This window comes from Caretta caretta, chromosome 2, assembly GCF_965140235.1.
Source record: "Caretta caretta isolate rCarCar2 chromosome 2, rCarCar1.hap1, whole genome shotgun sequence".
Taxonomy (NCBI): Eukaryota; Metazoa; Chordata; order Testudines; family Cheloniidae; genus Caretta; species Caretta caretta.
In genome coordinates this window covers 65740386-65757151 of record NC_134207.1, presented here as the reverse complement: position 1 = coordinate 65757151, position 16766 = coordinate 65740386, and the positions used below count along the sequence as shown (strand labels likewise).

The 16766-nt window shown below is 37.3% G+C and overlaps 1 protein-coding gene across 1 annotated transcript in view; it reads left to right on the top strand.

The window, feature by feature from the left end:
• RAB2A (RAB2A, member RAS oncogene family) overlaps positions 1–16766 on the top strand; it is an 82575-nt gene that overhangs the window by 47923 nt on the left and 17886 nt on the right. The window contains exons 4-6 of the mRNA XM_048840771.2: positions 2700–2782; positions 6244–6336; positions 12986–13097. Coding sequence (XP_048696728.1) covers positions 2700–2782; positions 6244–6336; positions 12986–13097 — 288 coding nt within the window. The remainder of the gene's footprint in view (positions 1–2699; positions 2783–6243; positions 6337–12985; positions 13098–16766) is intronic.

Below are 16766 nucleotides of genomic sequence, written 5' to 3'. Positions count from 1 at the left end.
GCGATCTCTGCACAGACAATCTCTAGATGGATACTGTCTTGTATCAAGGCTGCATATGAGATAGCTTTGGCTATGCCTTCTCATTGCACACGGGCTCACTCCACAAGAGCACATCAATAGCGTTCCTCAGTGACGTTTTCATACTGGACACTTGCTGAGCAGCCACGTGGTCATCCATGCATCTGTTTAGGGACCATTATGCTATTTCTGCATCTTCCAGGCTGATCCAGGTGTAGGGATTGCAGGGCTGCCCTTCCAATTGCAATAAACTCCAAACCTCTCTGGATTCGGGTACTGCTCGCAACTCACCTAGTTGAAATACACGCCTGCATCTACTCAAAGAAAAATAAATGGTTGCTAACTGTAACTGTGGTTCTTCAAGATGTACTCCATGACCCACCCTCCATCCATCTGTGTGGAGTCTCCTCTCAGGCTTTTGGTGCGAAGCAACTGAGGGGGATCAGAGTGGCACCACCTCATATAGCCAGGGGAGGAGCTACAGGCATGTGGTGCAAGCACTTCCCCTCAAAGGGCACTGCTAGGCAAAAGTCTCCTACTTGGCACACTGGCACGAACACACCTCAGTGGAATAAACGTCTACGTCACATCTCGAAGAATCAGTTACAGTAAGTAACCCATTTTTTACCAGTGTGTGAGTTTGAGAACTATTCACTTGCTCGGAAAAACAAAAATTATATTTGTAGAATTCATGGAGCGTCTGGGTTTTGGAACTAAGGACAGAGTTGTAAAACCTTATTGGCATCCTGTCTGTGGTACATATAAACTTGAACAGCGTACGGAGAGTAGCAGTTTTTAACTTTGTAAAGATGTATGTGTGGGCATAGCACCTGAAAAGTGGCTAGAGTCCTGTTTGATACAAGTGTTCCAAGAAAGCAATTTAAAAAGTATAATTTTAAGTGTGTGTCTGTGTGTGTGTGTGTGTTTTCCCCAGTGTGCTTAGGGCATAAGCTTTTAATAAACTGTTTGTTACTGGTTAGTCTGGAAGGTCATAATGTTATTCGAGAAACCCATGTACACCACAGCAAAACTCTGCTAAAACAAAATATTCTTAACAATGTGTGTGGGTTTTGATTTTGTTTTCTTTAAAGATTTAATATTATGGATTCTTTTGTAGAGTAGATATGGCCTATGTCACTCTTGCTAGTGAACTCTTCTCCCTGATTCAAGAGGGCCTTTCTTGTAAGATAAGCTTATTCAATGGGAGTAAGTTCCTTGCAGATCCAGTAGGCATATCTGGCAGAAGCCTCTCTTTTTCGATAAAATATCATGTATGCTTAATATTGTTTTCATTTTTCAAAAATCATTATCTTAATTTCAACTGAGTAACAATATTTTACTACCTGTGGGGCCTTCTCCACATAAACGTTAGTATGTCCTAATCCTACTCAGTGGCATTTTCTGACATCACTGGAAGACATATTGTACTATGTGGCTTAGAATTAGAGGTGAACGTTTCACATCTCAGTATTTATAATAACATGGTTGTCAGATGCTGGTGAGCATTTCTCTTGGGAAATGGGGGAAGGGAGCTCAGAGTCTGCTGCTGTGAATTTCTGCATTTTCCAGGAGCTGAATCTTGATTAGGCCTACTCTTCTGTCCACTGAACCTGTTTAACTTTCTGTAAATTGTTTACTTACTGTACAGTTGACTAACTACATTTGTCATTAGTTCCCTTGCCCTGAAGAATTTAATACTGTCATATATGCAGAAATGGATCTCTACGAATAGAAATAGTACAGGTGAATCTTCTCTGAAAGCTGCATGATGACACTTCCAAGGGGTTAGGGACATTTTGGTCTGCGCAAAGGGGTAAAAATAAACTGGAGAATCTTTCACGATGACCACAAATATCAATCGGTGGGCCACATCCCTTGTGCAGAGATACCTTTGTAACAGAAATTCTTATCTACAAAAAAGAGAAACTGCCTAATATATGCAGGATCTCTGGTGTTTGTTTCACCAGTGGGTATGAAGATGACTCTTACATCCTGTTGCCTTTTGGCAAGCATTATATATCAAATAGAAAGGAAACTGATTAAGTGGAGAGCAGAATGATATGAAATTAAATTCTGAACCATTTTCTGTTTTTCATAATAAAATGATTACTGAAAGAATTCCATCTGAAGACTGTTGAAAGCTGGCTGCAGTTTATGATATAACGGATAAAATCTGCATCCTTGGCCTTCCAACAACCTTTACACCAGCAGATGGTGGGCGTAAAGATGTCATTCATCATTTATTTACAATGGGCTTTATTTATTCTAGTGTCAACAGCTGCCCCAGGGAGCGGGTTATTGAATTCAAATGTGAAGCTCTGGGTTATTTGCTTCCTTTCAAATTTGTCTTCAGAGCTTAGTTGCTAGGAGTCCATTCTGTGTTCTAATAATGATTCATGTATTGTGAAGCCATTCAGTAAATTGGGTTGTCAGGGATTGCCAAAAAAGGTTTAGAGGTCTTGTTCCTGATCTTTCTTTCTCTCTTTCTTTTTTTATTAATGACATTCTGCTGTAGTCATCTTCTTATATGTGACTTTTCTTTCCAGAACTAGTGAGGTTTTGTTCCCCAAGCCCTCCCCACTCCCACCCCAAAAAAACCCTCAATGTAATTAATAAGTTGGTAGATTTCGTCACAGATGGTAATTTAATAAATGAAATAACTGTACTTTGTTTTCCTACAGGCAGGGCAAGAGTCCTTCCGTTCCATCACAAGGTCATACTACAGAGGGGCAGCAGGGGCTTTACTAGTATATGACATTACAAGGTGGGAAACTTACTCAGAAATATTTTAGAATGTACAATTAGATTTTTTTGTCTGTAGAAATGTTATTGATACGTTTAGATGTCAGTGAGTAAAATAAACTGAAATACAAGCCACGCGAAAACTGTAATAAATGGAGTATTAATGTCACCTGGTTTAAATGTTGAAAAGTTAAGAAATGCCAAGTGAAGGTTGAACCTTATCTCTGTACCATATGGTCTTTAATTTCATGATTTACTTTTTTTCCCTCAAATACAACACGTACGCACCTGGGATCCTAGGTGGGCTTGTACTTGGGTGGCTAACCTTTGTTGCCATCTGTGTTGCCACAACTTTACGCCTATTTTTAGTGAGCTATCACAATCAAAACTAGCTCAGGTATACCTGCATGTGTTGCAATCATGTCTCCTATGCAGTATATCCTTAGAAGCCCCGCGGGATGTATAATCAAATAATTTCCAATTATGGAATTTACATATGCTGTGTGCTCATTTATTGCAAACCAATGGAGCTTCCAAGTTAGGGAGAGTAAAGTGCTTGTCAGTAGCTTTTCTTTTGCCCATTTCTTTTTTTTAACCCAGAAAACTAGGAAATTAGGACTGTCAATCACAGTTAACGCAAGTGATTAACTAAAAACAAATTAACTAGATTAAAAAAATAGTTGTGATTAATCACAGTTTTAATCACACTGTTAATAGAATACCAATTTAAATTTATTATAAATATTTTTGGATGTTTTACTACATTTTCAAATATATTGATTTTGATTACAACACAGAATACAAAGTGTACGGTGCTTACTTTCTATTATTTTTTTTATTACAAATATTTGCACTGTAAAAAAGATAAACAAAATAAATAGTATTTTTCAGTTCACTTCATACAAGTGCTGTAGTGCAGTCTCTTTATCCTGAAAGCGCAACTTTCAAATTTAGAATGATTTTTTTTACATAACTGCACTCAAAACCAAAACAGCATAAAACTTTAGAGCCTACAAGTCCACTCAGTCCTATTTCTTGTTCGGCCAATCGCTAAGACAAACAAGTCTTATGGAAGATAATACTGCCCACTTCTTATTTACAAGGTCTTATTTACAAGGTCACCTGAAAGTGAGAACAGTCATTCGCATGGCACTGTTGTAGCTGGCAATGCAACGTATTTACGTACCAGATATGCTAAACATTCGTACACCCCTTCATGCTTCTACCTGTAGGCTCTAAAGTTTTACACTGCACAACTGTACTTAGTTTGTAAGTGCAATTGTGTAAAAATAAATAAATAATTTTACATTTGCAAGTTGCACTTTCACAATAGAGATTGCACTGCAGTACTTGAATGAGATGAACTGAAAAATACAATTTTTGTTTATCTTTTTTACAGTGCAAATATTTGTAATAAAAATAATATAAAGTGAGAATTGCACACTTGTATTCTATGTTGTAATTGAGATCAATATATTTGAAAATGTAGAAAAATATCCAAAAATATTTAATAAATTTTAATTGGTATTCTATTGTTTAACAATATGATTAAAGCTTCTATTAATTGCAATTATTTTTTTTAATATTATGACAGCCCTATAGGAAATTCTGTACAAGATCTTTTAAAAGTTGTTGCAGCTGCATGGGTAAGCACTAAGAAAATACCAGAGTTCATGCTGAAAGCAGAACTTTACCGCTGCTCTCTGCGTCCATTGTCAAGTCAACCTATACACCTCCCAGTTGCAGTGTAGATATACCCTAAGACACATCGAAAGCTTCTGAAGGGCTTACACCATTAGCCCCTGCTCCTGGCTTGAAAACTGTGTAGGTAGACATGAGGTTCTGAATTCAGGATTAAAGCATTAGTGTTTTCAAAGTGTGCAGCAGACCTCCCTTTGCACCTTACAACGTTTGCCGAATCCTTGCCGTGGTTCATGCATGTTTTCATTACAGTTTTTCATTACATATCTAACTTATTCACATTTACAAGCTAACAAAAAGGTGAAAAGTGCAGTGTATAATTTTTTTTCAAGGATTATAACTACTGAGTTAAAACAGATTTCATCAGAACAGGTAGCAGCTTTCTCAAAAAGGGCTATTTCCATTCTAAGTTTCATCTTTTGCAGCCTCAATTGTACATCTGTTCAAAAAGAGTTGTAATTTTTTTGTGATTTTGTTTATAATGGAACAAGCATCTTTGTGCAGAAACTGTTTTTGGGGTGGGTTTTAGTACAAGGAGAGTGAAGACTATGTAAAATTTTTCACTTTTCTTAAAAGAAAAAAACTTAAACTTCCTAAAATATATATTCTTTTAGGCAGACACTAAACCTGGAAAATTGATCACCAGAAAATGGGGGGTAGAATAGAAATCTTTTATCTTGACTGTAGCAGTTGCTATTGTATCCACCGCATTGGTGTGTTGTTTTGTTTTTAAAGTTTGAATTATTTAGGTAATTTAGAAGAATTCTTTACAATGTGTGGAGCCTTTTATTGATTACTCTTAATGAAAGTTATAGTCATGAAATCTACAGTTATATTGGTGAAAGCATCTTGTTTGAACTTACTTAGTAGCAAACTTGCTGATTTTTAGGTGAAGACAACCACCATTTTGTCCTTGCTTCACTGTTTACTGCTGCTTGTCTGCCTGTTCCTTTCCCCCAGGGTGCTAGCTGTTGTTAGCAGGCATGTTTTAGAGCTCAGTGAGTTCACTGCTTGAGTCATGAGGTGGAGCTTCTGAGGCAGCATGTCTTCTGACTGGCACTCTGAACCCTGAACCTTGCATGCTGACTCTCTCTGCTGATAATGAAACAACAAAAACCCTGGAATGCTGAACTTGAGGTGTCTTTGAACTTGATGAGCTTTCCTTCCCATCACCCACCTCCTTCACCCATCCCTTTACCCCTGACTCCTTTAAGCTGATAACATCCTAGCTATCAGAAAGAAGGAAAGATGCAGTTAAAACCTCCCATACTCCTTGTGACCAAGAAAAGGAAGAGGGAGGTATGGCAAATAGTGGATCTTGCAGCAAAATGGAGCAGCAGCCTGTGGCATAACTCAAACTGGAAATCTTCATTAAAACTACATGAATAACACAATCAATACATATATATTAGTTTAACAAATCTTCATTTTCTGCATCCTTTTCAATGCATTTCATGCTATTATAAAACTTTATTTTATTTTTCAGACTGCCAAGATGTACTTGCCACGGAATATGGGTGAAATCTTGGCTCCATTGAAGTCAGTGGAAGCTTTGCTATTGACTTCATTGGGGCCAGGATTTCACCCTTTATGTCTTATGTGTCACAGAGTATATTGAGCTTTGATTATGCTTACAGGATATTGGCTTGTGTGTGAACTTAATGTAAGATATTTTATCACTGAAGTAAATTACTAAAGAAAAATCTGTGGGTGATCGCATTTGAGCAAATACTTTTCTTTCTTGAAGCATCACTCTTAATTTTCATTCTTGTTCAAACTCAGGAGAGATACTTTCAATCACTTGACAACCTGGTTAGAAGATGCTCGCCAGCATTCCAATTCCAACATGGTCATTATGCTTATTGGAAATAAAAGGTAAAAATAAACCTTTATGAAATAGAAGCTAATGAGTTTTCAGGTAATAAAGCTTTATGACCTGCTTGTTTAGGTAATAGTTCTCCTCTGATATTTGTGGTTCTTTGTAATCAATGTAGTAATTTTAGATCATTTTTAATCTTTAATGAACATAAAGATTTTTCAGTGCACAAAAAAAACCAACCCTTTTTTAAATTGTCTGGATGTAATAACCTCATACGTGGATGAGCTATATGCACTCCTGCTCTGGCTAGATCATTCAGAAGTCATTTTAATTTAAAAAGACAAAATCCAGTAATTTGTTTAGGTTTAGTTTTTGATGCTGTTTATTAATCTTCTAAGATTATATGCATCTCTTTCTGTTTCTAATACTACTGGAAATGCAAATTTTTGCATGTTTATGCCAGAGTGGTTACAGTTTTTCCCTAAATTTGACAAAAATCTGTGCCTTTTCCTGAAAGAATGGTGAGGAGGGGGAGAAGAAGCATTTTTATATATAAAACTCAAAACTCATACTATGTGATTCACTTCATAAGCACATTTATTCTGAAAAAATTAAAAAGAGACACACACACTGTCCAAAATGAAAAGTGTGTTCACTAAGTGAAACTAAAGTAGATCTGGTTACATTTTTAAAAAGCTTGTACATCTCTATAAGCTAGTTGGAAAAATAAAAAATGTTTGCAACAAACTGACACAGTAACTGATTATCTAGACCTATTTTTCTTGTGTCTGGCCTTAGATACCGATATACTTTTTATCCTACTTACTTGCATTTTCAACACCTAGCCTTTTAATTTTCAGCAAAAGCAATCCAAATGTACTAAAAATGCTCTCTTGATTCTGAAACGGTTGAACAGGAACTTAGGTCTTTAGAACAATGACAATTATTAAATCAACTCTCATCTTGAGTTTTCTACCATTTTGATTCAGCAAACTGACAAAACATATTAGCAAACAGATTTTTTGGTAAAAATCTGGAACTTCAATTTCAAATACTAAAGGAGAAAGTAGAATTTCAGGATTTAAGTGATCTGTCAGCTATATTATAGTTGCCTTTTCCTGGTCTGAGCTCAAGCTATCTCCATGCCTGAGCAATTCTACAAAGGTGTCAGTTGTAATGGTGATTTTTGTAATGTGGATACCTGTCCACTCAATTGAACTGACTACCAGCTCATTTCACAATCTGGCTCATTCATCTAATATTTTTCCATGAAATCTTATTTCCCTGTAAAGTTAACTTTTAACATGCTCTGAAGTCAAGTAATTGTGAAAGCTGCCTAAAAATTTCATAATGCATATAATTTGGAAAAGGACTGTATGGCTAACTGACAATTTTCCATTAGCCAGTGAAATGGATTGAGTAGTCAAACTGGCAAATGCTAACATTACTGAATGAAATGTACAAACTACACCTGTTTTACTTAAATGAGTGGTCACACATTCTTCCGGTCATGTGAGCTAAAATATGGCCGTGGGGGAAACAGCATATCTTGTGGCAAATTAGATCTGTATTGTGTGTATTTGAGATATAAATACCACATCAGTTTGCATAATACATTTTCTCTTTGTCCAGCCGTGTTAGAAGAAAGACAAGAGATGATAAATGTGGTAGGCTGCAATTTCATTCACTTAAAATATCTGGGAGTACCTGGCAATAAACGGTACAGTGTAGGTCATCATCATTTTCTTAATAATTTCCACGTAATACCCAACATTGTCCCAGCCATCCCATTGCTGGGACCCTTCTTCTGTCACCTCATATAAGATGAAATGGAGGCTATAAAAGATCAGCTCCCTGCTGTTCAAGTCATAGGAGCCCTAAAACCCCTTTCTCAGGTCCCGTAAGGGATGCTTTCCATCGAATCCTTTTTCCAGTCCATTTTATCAGATAGCCATATCCCTTGCATACCAAAGAGCTACACTAGACATCTGCCATGAGTTTTATGTACTGTGTTGCAAAATATTATGCCATGAATCTCGTGCTTTACCTCACTGGGTCCCAGACCTGCTGATGGGGAAGGTGAAGGAGAACATCCTGTCCCAGCCAGTCCGGCAGTGAGGAAAAAATTCCTTCCCAGCCCCCAAAGAAAAGGGTCAATATTGCAATCCCCACAGCTGGTCATGAGAAAAACACCTGGTCCTTTTGCATAGTTGTGGATGAGTGCTACCAGCTCAATCCTGGTAAAAAGTGCTTCTTTGGAGCTGCCTGGGGTATAAATAACCCCCATATACACTCATCTCATCAGCAGGAAAACCAGTGACCTGACCCTGACCTGGCCTCAGCTGCTTCCTGCCCATCCATGTAAACTTTCTGCCTCCTTCCCACCCATTGTAGGGAGATCCCTTAAAGGGGCAGCATCCCTTTTCCACCGACCAGCAAGATAAAGACCTCCTGCATGAAGGCTACCGTGAGCATGTTTTCCCAAGCTGCTAGGGGACTCATCTGTTTCTCTTCTGCTAAGATATACTGCATATTTTGAATGTATTATTTTGCAGTTATGCTGATATGTTTACTATAACACACAACTAGGAGTGTGATGATCTGTTCGTTTGCGTGCCACAATAATTATCACACTTAGAACTCCTATTGCTTAAACATAATCTGTTAATGTACAGAAATCTCATAACTTTGTTACTTTACAATGTGGTGAGATTTTTTTAAATGCCTTTAGAAAGCTACAATCCTGAAGCAAAAGGAGCAGTAATCTCCAAGAAACAACCTTTCTAATTTTTCTTTAGATTTCACTAGGCTTTAAAGGAAAAAATACACCCAGCTAAAATGTATATACTACAGCAGTAGTTTTGTTTTATTGAATTCTGGTAATGGGGAAGATTACTTAAGATATGTAAGTGTCCCTAACACCACAATCCAAGATATTGCTTAAATTGATGTTTCATTGTAAACATTTGATAAAGTATGTGCAAATAATATAGTCAGAATAAGACTGTACAGTGCAACCTGCATTGTTACATCTGCACAATAACAAAGCACCAAAACAATACAGTTCCTATCACTTAATCCTTTCAAAAGAAGAAATAATGGCAAACCATTATAGCTATACTATTCTGACAAGACCAAATACTTTAAATTACTGGAATGGGTGGGTAGGGATAGGATTGCAACCTGGGGTACCAGAAGATACAGATAAGACTTTACCTCCTGCCCCCCCTCAAAAAAAAAAAAGAAAAGAAAAAAAAAGTTGAGGAATAGTGGGTTTGGACTGGATTCACCCCTCAGCTTACTCCAATTTTAAACTGGTGCAACTACATTGAAATCAATGGAGGAGTTGTAGTAGTTTAAAACTGGCATAACACTGTCATGGGTTAATCTTATAGTGGCTGAGACTTAATACCCAGCATTTCTTTTCTTTACCCCTTTCTCCTCCCCAGTCCTCAGATTTTAGGAAATGTTCCTTTACTTTAGCTCTTCAAAAAAGTGAATAAGTAGAATTTTGGGGAATAACTCTGACATCTCCTTAGGAAAATTAAGTTGGAAACAAAGAAGCCTTAACTCATTAAGTTAAGAAAACGAAGTACAGGAGAATTTTCAGTTTTTATAATTATTTTTATAATGATGCACACGCAGGGGTGCGTGCGTGTGGGTGGGTGTGTAATATCAAGGCAGCAACCTGTTCTGTCAGATATTTGCATGAATATTTGAAATGGTTACTTAAATTTAGAGCTTTGTTCTGCATTTGTGTTTTAACACATTAATTGTAAGGACATTTTAAAATAGCCTACAAATTCTAGACCACTTTTGAAACTTGCAGATCTCAACTGACTGACAGACACACTGCATATGCATATTAGCTCAAGCCTCAAAGTCATTATCAGGGCAGGTCTTCCAGAACAAACACCCTGCTAACTTGCCCCAAACTTTGAGTCAAATGTTTAATATGATGAAAATTTTTTTCTTAAGTCATATTCATTACACTGGTTTCAGAGTAGCAGCCGTGTTAGTCTGTATTCACAAAAAGAAAAGGAGTACTTGTGGCACCTTAGAGACTAACCAATTTATTTGAGCATAACCTTTCGTGAGCTACAGCTCACTTCATCGGATGCATTCAGTGGAAAATACAGAGAGAAGATTTATATACACACAGAACATGAAAAAATGGGTGTTATCGTACACACTGTAAGGAGAGTGATCACTTAAGATGAGCTATTACCGGGGGTGGGGGGGGGGGGACCTTTTGTAGTGATAATCAAGGTGGGCCATTTCCAGCAGTTAACAAGAACGTCTGAGGAACAGTGGGCAGGGGAATAAACATGGGGAAATAGTTTTACTTTGTGTAATGACTCATCCACTTCAGTCTCTATTCAGGCCTGAATTAATTGTATCCAGTTTGCAAATTAATTCCAATTCAGCAGTCTCTCATTGGAGTCTGGTTTTGAAGTCTTTTTGTTGTAATATTGCGACTTTCAGCCCCCAACTAAAACCTCTCCAACGCATCATCAAGGATCTACAACCTATCCTGAAGGTTGACCCATCACTCTCACAAATCTTGGGAGACAGGCCAGTCCTTGCCTACAGACAGCTCCCCAACCTGAAGCAAATACTCACCAGCAACCACACACCGCACCACAGAACCACTAACCCAGGAACCTATCCTTGCAACAAAGCCCGTTGCCAACTGTGTCCACATAGCTATTCAGGGGACACCATCATAGGGCCTAATCACATCAGCCACACTATCAGAGACTCGTTCACCTGCACATCTACCAATGTGATATATGCCATCATGTGCCAGCAGTGCCCGTCTGCCATGTACATTGGTCAAACTGGACAGTCTCTGCGTAAAAGAATAAATGGACACAAATCACATGTCAAGAATTATAACATTCGTAAACCAGTCGGAGATCACTTCAATCTCTCTGGTCACACGATCTCTGACCTAAAAGTCGCAATATTACAACAAAAAGACTTCAAAAACAGACTCCAAAGAGAGACTGCGGAATTGGAATTAATTTGCAAACTGGATACAATTAACTCAGGTTTGAATAGAGACTGGGAGTGGATGAGTCATTATACAAAGTAAAACTATTTCCCCATGTTAATTCCCCCGCCCACTGTTCCTCAGACGTTCTTGTTAACTGCTGGAAATGGCCCACCTTGATTATCACTACAAAAGGTTTTCTCCCCCCCCCGACACCCCCGCTCTCCTGCTGGTAGTAGCTCATCTTAAGTGATCACTCTCCTTACAGTGTGTACAATAACACCCATTTTTTCATGTTGTGTGTATATAAATCTCCTCACTGTATTTTCCACTGAATGCATCCGATGAAGTGAGCTGTAGCTCACGAAAGCTTATGCTCAAATAAATTGGTTATTCATTACACAGTATCTCTTAGTATCTTTTATAAATGCAGCTATAGTCATAGTATATATACTAAGCCAAAGTATACAGTCAAAATTGTTATATTCACACAAGACAATCAAAATACCAGATACCTGTCTTATGATGCAAAATTGAAGTGCAGTTGCTGTGATTAAAAAGTAAACATGTAAATAAAATATTATACAGATACTTCACTCTGGTATACATTGTGTTCATGAGAACTGTCATTATAAAGTCAATATGGCACTAATATCTGTGGCTGACCACTACAAGATCTTATCTTTTTAAATGTTTGTTCAGTTTACAGTTAGCTATTTTACTTGGAACGCTGTTTGCAAATACATATTTTGCATGCACAGTTTAGGTACAACTTTTTGAAAGTGTAATCCCTCCTGTCCAAAATGAAGGTAAGCAGAATGGACAGGAAATAAATATATCACTCTGCACATGTAACAAAATCCGAGTTAAGAATGAAATAGCCCCAGCTATTACAATTACCTTATGTAACTCACAAAATATGATGTCATTTTTTTAGTTGTCCAATCCAAATACACTATTTCCTAACCTACAATAATAAATTTTCACCTAAACTTCTTAGGAAGTCGAAAACAAGTAGTTTTGTATATCAATCACTCAAGCTCACCTGTCTGTTGTAAAGGAGTCTTTATGGGTATGCAACTTCAAGACCAACAATTAGATTTTGTAAGAAACAAGGTTTAAGGCAACATAGAATCATTTAGAAATGTTTCTCTTTATGATTTGTAATAATTTTTTGTCTGAATATAAGCTTTCTTTTGTTTCATTTGCAAACCCCACATGGTAATGTTGTGTTACTGCATGTGAACCAGAAAATGAAGATGACTGGTCCCTTTTTATTTCACAAAAAGTCTCTTATTTGTATAAATACATGCTTTTTACCAGTTTAAATTTCTGGAGGGTGGATCAATTGATGATGCTACATTTGAGAGGAGAGATACTTGCCTCTAACAATAGTTCTCTGAAGTTAGTGTCTATGCATGCATGCTCCCCTATATTTTCCTTCTGGAAGCTGGTTTATTACGGTTCATGCTATGGTTAAAGTCTGGGTCAAAAATAACTTATTACTTCAAACAGATGTGGTATGACTATCCCTTATGGTACCACTGCTGCATATCTTATTTGAGGTAAAGATCTAACTGATAGATATGAATAGTTCCCTTGATGGGAAGCACATGAAAGCCATGTGAGGTACGTCTCTAAAGAAACTGCTTCTGGAGTCTTTTTACTTGTCCAGGTAAGTAACTCTGTCTCTTCTTTGGTCATCTTAGTGACTTAGAGTCTAGAAGAGAAGTGAAAAAAGAAGAAGGTGAAGCATTTGCACGAGAGCATGGACTTATTTTTATGGAGACATCTGCCAAAACTGCTTCTAATGTCGAGGAGGTAACTGCTCTTGTAATTGTTCTTGATAACCTTTTAATTAAACAGTTGGTTTTAAGCTTTTAATCTTTTAACATATTTTCCCACTCCTTTATCCTGAATTTTTTTGGAATCTCATTTTACTCTCCCTTTTAGAAATGACTTGAACCCTACTCTTCATTTTTCTATTTTGTTTTTTTTAATATTCTGAGACAAAGTTCAGTAAAATGTAGTGGACACATCAGACTGAGTCAATTGCTGAGATGGCAGTGTTTAACTTTCCTGCTATGCTACCTTTCTACAAGAATTGACAGATATTTATCAGTTTAAGAAAGCTAAGATGTACATTTACAGCATTTCAAATATAGTGTCAAAATACTGAGTGTCGTCAACCTAGTTTGCCATATGCCTCTTTCTCGAGTTTTTGTTAGCAAAAAATCATTGGTCACCCGATGAAATTAATAAGCAGCAGGTTTAATACAAACCAGAGGAAGTACTTTTTCACACAACTCTCAGCTAATCCGTGGAACTCATTGCCATGGGATTTAGTGATGGCCAAGAGTATAATTGGGTTAAAAAAAGAACTGGATAAGTTCATGGATCCATCAATGGCTAGTAGCCAAGATGGTCAGTGATGACCCTAAACCTCTGATTACCAGAATCTGGGAGTGGAAGCTGGGAATGGATCATTCTATACTTGTCCTGATCAGTATGTTCCCCCTGAAGTTCTGATATAGGCCGTTGTTGGAGACAGGATACTGGGCAAGATGGACGATGCTCAGACTCTTCTGTTCTAATATGTATTTCTGACTGTTAAGTCTGATTTTGGCACTTTTCATACTGTGTTCACTTTTGATAGTGGATTTGTTGCCCATTAGCTGTCAGATATCAAAAGGAAAAACAAGGTAAAACTACTTCTCGTAAAAGAAAGCTGGAAATAGAATTACAGCCTTCTTACTCCCAGTTGAGGCATAGGGCTTTCATGTGCTGCAATCAGAAGTAGTCCAATTCTGTCTAGGGAAGTTGAATACAAGCTTCCTGAGCTATGTAAGATATAAATTCTCTCTGTCTGCTGGAGGGATCCATACTTTGTATGAGTCAAGCTCACATCTAGAGTCACTAAACAGGCTCCTACTTATATTTTCCCAGGCTGGTCAATGTTTCATGTGGTCTAAAGCAGTATTGCTCAAGCTATCTGATGTGGGGGACCGGCAATTTTTTTTCCCAATGTGCGCACAGACCGGCAGCCGATGGCTTGCGGACCGGCACCAGTCCACGGACCACCACTTTGAGTATTACTGGTCTAAGGCACATGTATTCACCAAAATAAACTTTAAATTTACTGAAACTTTCACAATGGTGCAAATTCAGTGCCTGTGAAATTTCAGGTGACTTGGTTTCACAGTGGCAAAATTGGGGTGGTTGTATGAGGGTGAGTGTTAAATGAGGGTTATAAGTGAAGACTTGCTCAGCTTTAACTAAGCCGACATGTCTTCATAATATGCTGGTATAGAGTATGTGCATCCCAAGATAAGCAAATTTTGTAATGTATTTACCTCATCAGTGGCAAGAATTTCTAAAAATGGGGAGGCATTAGAAGAATGTGGGGGAAGTAGTGTGACACTGATATTCTTCTCCATCCCCACGTAATCCCTCAGAAGAATTTTGGGGCAGTGAGCCTGATGATAACCATCCAGGAAATCCAATTTCAGTTGCTAGTAACATAATGGAAGAAATATTGAGATCAATAAGCCTCTAGGGGATAATGGTACCATGAACAATAAACAGCATGCATTCATAAAATAGACATCATCTCACTTTTTTGAACAGAATTAGGCTATTGATGGTCCCTAGTGAATTTAGTAGGACTGTCAATTAATTGCAGTTAACTCATGCGATTAATTAAAAAAAAATTAATCATGATTAATCGCAGTTTTAATGGCACTGTTAAACAATAGAATACCAATTGAAATTTATTAAAGATTTTGGATGTTTTTCTACATTTTGATATATATTGTATTCTGTGTTGTAATTGAAATCAAGGTGTACATGATTTTTTATTACAAATATTTGCACTGTAAAAATGATAAAAGAAATAGTATTTTTCAGTTCACCTTATACAAGTACTGTAGTGCAATCTCTTTGTGTTGAAAGTGCAACTTACGAATGTAGATTTTCTTTTTTGTTACATAACTGCACTCAAAACCAAAACAATGTAGGCTCTGAAGTTTTACAAGTCCACTCAGTCCTTCTCCTTGTTCAACCAGTCGCTAAGACAGAAAAGTTTGTTTCCATTTACAGAAGGTAATGCTGCCCGCTTCTTATTTACAATGTCACCAGAAAGTGAGAACAGGCATTTGCATGGCACTTTTGTAGCCGGCATTGCAAGGTATTTACATGCCAGATATGCTAAACATTTGTATGCCCCTTCATGCTTCGGCCACCATTCCAGAGGACATGCTTCTATGCTGATGACGCTTGTTAAAAAAAATGTGCTAATTAAATTTGTGACACAATTCTCTTCCAAAGAGTTCAATATCCCCTGCTCTGTTTTACCTGCGTTCTGCCCTATATTTCATGTTATAGCAGTCTCGGATGATGACCCAGCACATGTTCATTTTAAGAACACTTTCGCTACAGGTTTGATAAAATGTAAAGAAGGTACCAGTGTGAGATTTCTAAAGATAGCTACAGCACTTGACCCAAGGTTTAAGAATCTGAAGTGCCTTCCAAAATCTGAGCGGGACGAGGTGTGGAGCACGCTTTCAGAAATCACTGAAGAGCAACACTCCGATGCCAAAACTACAGAACCCAAACCACCAAAAAGAAAATCAGCCTTCTGCTGGTGGCATCTGACTCAGATGATGAAAATGAACATGTCAGTCCACACTGCTTTGGATTGTTATTGCACAGAACCCATCATCAGCATGGACGCGTGTCCCCTGGAATGGTAGTTGAATCATGAAGGGACATATGAATCTGGCATGTAAATATCTTGCGACGCTGGCTACATCTGTACCATGTGAACGCCTGTTCTCATTTTCAGGTGACATTATAAACAAGAAGTGGGCAACATTATCTCCTGAAATGTAAACAAACTTGTTTGTCTGAGCGATTGGCTGAACAAGAAGTAGGACTGAGTGGACTTGTAGCTGTAAAGTTTTACATTGTTTTATTTTTGAATGCAGGTTTTTTTTGTACATAATTCTACATTTGTAAGTTCAACTTTCATGATAGAGATTGTATTACAGGACTTGTATGAGGTGAAATGAAAAATACTATTTCTTTTGTTTTTTGTAGCATAAATATTTGTAATCAAAAATAAATATAAAGTGAGTACTGTACACTTTGTGTTCTGTGTTGTGATTGAAATCAATATATTTGAAAATGTAGAAAACATCCAAAAATATTTAAATAAATGGTATTCTGTTATTGGTTAACAGTGAGATTAATCATGATTAATTTTTTTAATTGCTTGACAGCCCTAGTTATAATAGGAAAGCTTTATGAAATAGGAAGGCTTTGCAGAGTTTTCTAAAAGAGGTAAAGAGCACTTTTTAATTATCTTTTCAGGCAGTACTAAGTTAAGAGGTGGCATGAACAGGAAATAATCAAAGGGATCTAGAGAAGTTAAAACTGTAAGCAGGAAATAACGAGCTTTGGCTTATAACACACGAGATAATGGGTATGGGA